The sequence below is a fragment of the Mus pahari genome, chromosome 3 (genome assembly GCF_900095145.1).
Source record: "Mus pahari chromosome 3, PAHARI_EIJ_v1.1, whole genome shotgun sequence".
NCBI lineage: Eukaryota > Metazoa > Chordata > Mammalia > Rodentia > Muridae > Mus > Mus pahari.
Genome location: NC_034592.1, coordinates 1,363,756 through 1,368,655, shown reverse-complemented (window position 1 = coordinate 1,368,655; position 4,900 = coordinate 1,363,756). Strand labels below are relative to the sequence as shown.

The 4,900-nt window shown below is 37.9% G+C and overlaps 1 protein-coding gene across 1 annotated transcript in view; it reads left to right on the top strand.

The window, feature by feature from the left end:
* Cubn (cubilin) overlaps positions 1 to 4,900 on the top strand; it is a 221,132-nt gene that overhangs the window by 60,939 nt on the left and 155,293 nt on the right. Inside the window, exons 23-25 of the mRNA XM_021193965.2 lie at positions 1,331 to 1,520; positions 3,574 to 3,734; positions 4,316 to 4,497. Coding sequence (XP_021049624.1) covers positions 1,331 to 1,520; positions 3,574 to 3,734; positions 4,316 to 4,497 — 533 coding nt within the window. The remainder of the gene's footprint in view (positions 1 to 1,330; positions 1,521 to 3,573; positions 3,735 to 4,315; positions 4,498 to 4,900) is intronic.

Genomic DNA, 4,900 nt, shown 5'->3' with positions numbered 1-4,900 from the left:
CATGCTCTTCTGAATCTCGAGATCGAGAAGAGAGAAGAAAAGAAAAGAAAAGCCTCTTTCCTTTTTCATTATTGTTCCCTCTCATTCCCACCATCTTTTCTTCCTTTCTTTTACCTTTATTCACTTTCTCCTTTCTTGAATTCCCTTTGAGAGAACAAGCACTGTGAGCTTCCTTTATGCAGTAAAGCTTTGATTTGTAGAGTAAACTCAAATATTTGATGACTTTTTGTTACTCCATGGAACACATATAGATAGTAGAGTCTATTACATTTTATATGTGTATTTGTGTTCCCAATACCAATGATAATTCTCCCCATGGTGGATGAATTTATGGCTGTAATTGAGGAAATGTAACTGCACATCCTCAGCCTTTATTTCACTTGCAATAAAGTATACATAATAGCTCATTCTCTACAGTTTTTAGTCGGGGATTCTGCTACTCCAAGGCCCCAGATTTGGGTCATTACTGAATGAAATTTGAAGCTAGATGTATATCAGAATTAAGCCTGACTTTCTTTGTCAAACATCTCAGATTGTAAGTGTATAAGGGAGTGACTGGTTTGTTATTGAACAGCGTTTGAGGAGACTGAATAGGCAAAGTTGAAACAAACTGGAGCAGTTAGTGCTTAATTAGGATGCAGCATTCCAGGTAGACTGCTAATAATCTCATAGGAATAGTTAAACTTACTCCTCGTAATTATACTTCTCTTTGGCCTATTCTGTTTGAAACATATTGGGAATTATTGCTACGTATGTATGGCAAGGCAGGTTCTTTAGCTGAATCAAACAATACCCAAGGTCAGCAACCATCTCCATCATAGAAAAGAGGGAACTGATATCGTGAGATGGCGTGGCTTGCTCCAGTAGCCTGTTAATACTCAAAACAGGCTTTGATAGAAGAAGGTCTCTTCAATTGTGGGTGTGCGCGGCCTCCCACTCCTCCTGCATGACCAAGACTCCTACTTAGTCACTTCCCATGAATGCATATGTTTATAAAGGGAAGTTATGGAGAGAATTACAGAAATGAATAATTTCTAAGTCTCCTGGTATCTGTGTAGTTTAACCTAATTATTGTTTATGGTAATTTTCATGAATTAGAAAAATTGTAACACTTCTAGGACTCTAATTGTCATTCTGTCAAAATACATGTAACTATGTCTTTCTCATTGTTAAGATTTTAGCATTTGATTGCATATGAAAATTTGAAAACATTGTTTCAAAATGAGATCAATTTTTAAATATTAAAAAATACTCCTGAAATTCAAGTACAGGAACACAAATTAATGCAAGTTATAATGCTTCCCATTTGTCTCTCTGTTTCCTTTCACAGTGTGTTTATATGACTATACAGATAATTTTGGGAGGCTCTCCTCCCCGAACTTCCCCAACAATTACCCCCATAACTGGAACTGCGTCTACAGGATCACTGTGGGACTCAACCAACAGATTGCATTGCATTTCACAGACTTTGCTTTGGAGGACTATTTTGGGCCAAAGTGTGTAGATTTTGTAGAAATCAGGTGTGTGCTTTTATTTCATTATAACCTTTATTTTGATTAAAAATCTTCAAAGAAAAGATGAATGGGAACATGGAATGTTTTGTAAAATTACCTTATATGTTCCACATTATAAAATTTGTCATTTTAAACAATAGAAGAAAAAGATATGGAAGAAAAAGAGAAATTGTATAAATTTGATGGTTAAGTTTTACTTCTTGATTTAAATTATGTTTATATGCATGCATGTGAGTGTGGTTATGTGCATGTAAGTGGCTGTGGAGGCAGGAAGAGATGTTTGATCCTCTGAAGTTACAGGTGGTTGTGAACTACCCATTGTGAATATTGGGAATTGAACTCTACTCTTTCATAAGAGCAGTAAGTAATCTTAACTGCTGAGCCATCTTTCCAACTCTGATAGTTACTTCAAATTCTTGTATTAGGAACAATTTACAATAATTGTCAGGGTTTACTTAGGCAAAGGAAGTGTTACTATCCCAAAGGTGACGCTCACTGTTTTTGACATTCAAGTTTCATTTCTGTTGCTGTGATAAAAATATCTTATCAATAAGAAACTTAGGGGAAATGGGGTTTATGAGCATACGGTTTCAGGTTACAGTCTGTCAGAGCAGCTGAGCAAGGTGCCAGGCACTAAGTGAGTCAAATCATACCCTCAGTCAAGAGCAAAAAGAAATAAATGCATGCATGCTTCTACCTAGCTTGCTTCATTGCTTGTGGCCAGCTCTATTTCTCTACTCTCATATAGGTCAGGATTCCCTGTCTAGGGAATGATGTCACCCACAATGGGCTGACTCATCCCATGATGAGACTTAAATTAAGACAACACCTTCACCAACAGTTGGCCACTGGCCAACCCAGTTGCTGCACTGAGACTCCTTTCCCAGGTGATACTGGGTTGTGTCAAGCTGATAATCAATACCTACTACCACAGTCAGGTGCCTTCATTGTTTATGTAAAATCAGTCTAACCTTTTGGCCTTTGTTGTCCATCTAATCTAATTGCATCATTACAATCACTGTTACAACAGCATCCTTACCTTGTGTTTGAATAATAAAAGTCTAGAATTGTGGATTTCGTGTGTGACATTTTCTTTCACTGCACTTTGAAAGAATGTATTATAAAAATTATATCACTGACAGTGGTATATTAGTATAAAGATATTTTCTTATACCATTGCATCAAGTAAAATTAGGCTGATTGTTTGGGCAAGCAGCTATAGCAAATATTTAACTTGTTTCAAGCTTGTAATCTTTCAACATTTTATGATAAATATTCTTTGGTATAAAATAAAATACAAAATTAACAAATTATACTTGGACCACATCACACTAAACCAAAAGTTTTGTTTTGGGGAGGTGAGAAGTTTAAGAGTCTCACTCTATAGCCTGAAATGGACAAGAATTCACTAGATCATCCAGGCTGTCCTCAAACTCAGAGAAATCCTCCTGACTCAGCCTACTGAGTGCTTGCTGTGATTATAGCTGTGAAATTTCACGCCCAGCTTAGTTTTCTTAATTTATAGCAACTAAACACTTGGCTTCACTATTCAATGAGTCATCCTTTAAAAAGATACCTTTAGATTTAAAATTCCCAACACTTCTTAGGAAAATAATTATGTCTACAATTGTTCCAAACATAACAAATATATCATACTACATCTTGATGATTTCAAAATCAGTAAGAAATATGTAAGGTTTTTCTCAAAAATATTGATTTATACTGTCAATAACTATAGTTTCTATATTCTGTATCCTCTGATCTACTTGGCAGATGCCTTTAGAAAGAGAATCTCAAATACATGCTCTCCGCAGATGGTATAAAGATGCCAGACAAGCCATAAATAATAGTTTTGTTTGTTTGTTTTTACTAAGGTCATGCAAATCCTAGTCAGCAAAGAGCTAAGACTGAGAACTTAACATTATGTCTTTAAGTAGTCTCCAGGTGATGTCAGCTGAGGTAACAGCTCATCTGTATCACCATGCTTAAACGTATGTGTTTATTGTACGCTGCAGTCAAATTGTAACCCAGTCCACTTTTATGTCTCTCCCTGTCACAGAGATGGAGGCTTCGAAACTTCACCACTCATTGGGATTTACTGCGGCTCAGTTCTGCCTCCCAGAATCATGTCTCACAGTAACAAGCTATGGCTAAGGTTTAAGAGTGACACTGCACTCACAGCGAGGGGTTTTTCAGCTTACTGGGATGCATCATCAACAGGTAAGTAACAAGGATCTTACATTTCCCTGGAGAAGCCAAGCTGATCTGGTTTTTCATTTGTCATGCTGTGTCGCCACCTGTCAATTTTTCTAGTTATCCTTTATCATTCATCATTCTTTATAATACACTCCAACATCCTGGGTATCTTTGGAGTCACATAGAAGGAAGGAAGAGGAAAGTTCTACTTCCCCGGGAGACTTCAAGTTACTCATCTTGACTAGATAAAGGAAAGCACATGAATGTGAAGCAGCGCTTTTGATGACTCCCTGCTTTCTGATGCTTTAAAGTGGAACACAGGTTGGGTGGTGGGGGTGAGCCCCTATGATCCAGAGACAGGAAGCAGAGGCAGAAGGATTCCAAGTTAGAGGCAAGCCTGGGCTACATAGTGTGTTTTTGTCTCTGAAAGCCACTGGCTTGAGGTGCATGGCTCAGTGGTAGAGCTCTTGCTTGGCATGTGTGAGGTCCAGGACTCCGACTCAGCACCAGATACAGAGGACAACAGAGTGTCAATAGGGTGTTTTAGTCAAGGTTTATCTTGCAGAAAGAAAAGGCCATGCTTCACACACTGTGTTCCCCTGCAGGCTGTGGAGGCAATCTCACCACCCCCACAGGGGTGCTCACATCACCCAACTACCCGATGCCCTACTACCACAGCTCCGAATGCTACTGGCGGCTGGAAGCCAGTCGTGGCAGCCCTTTCCAGCTTGAATTCCAAGACTTCCACCTGGAACACCACCCCAACTGCTCTCTGGATTACTTGGCCGTATGTATAATGTGTCTCCATGTCATCTGTTGCTCCTCCCTTACTCACTGCACAAAACACATTTAAAAACTATTTTTAAAATTTAAAAGGCAGACTTAACAGAAGCATTTACATAAAAGATTTAAGGGAAGTAAAAACTTAAAGTAACACGGTAAAAATGACAGTCTTCTAAGTATATGTACCTAGTGACTTGAGACATAAAGTATTTAAGGTAATTTACCATAAGCTATAAAGATGTATTTAACATATCCTGAGGAGTTATGGACTTTATCCTACCTACAGTGTCCATAATTTCAGATAGGCATTGGAAGCTCACAATGCTCTGGTCTATTGAGGAGAACTAGAGGAGATGATAAACTCATCTAGTTATCACTTTTTTTTTTTTTTTTTTTTTTTTTTTTTT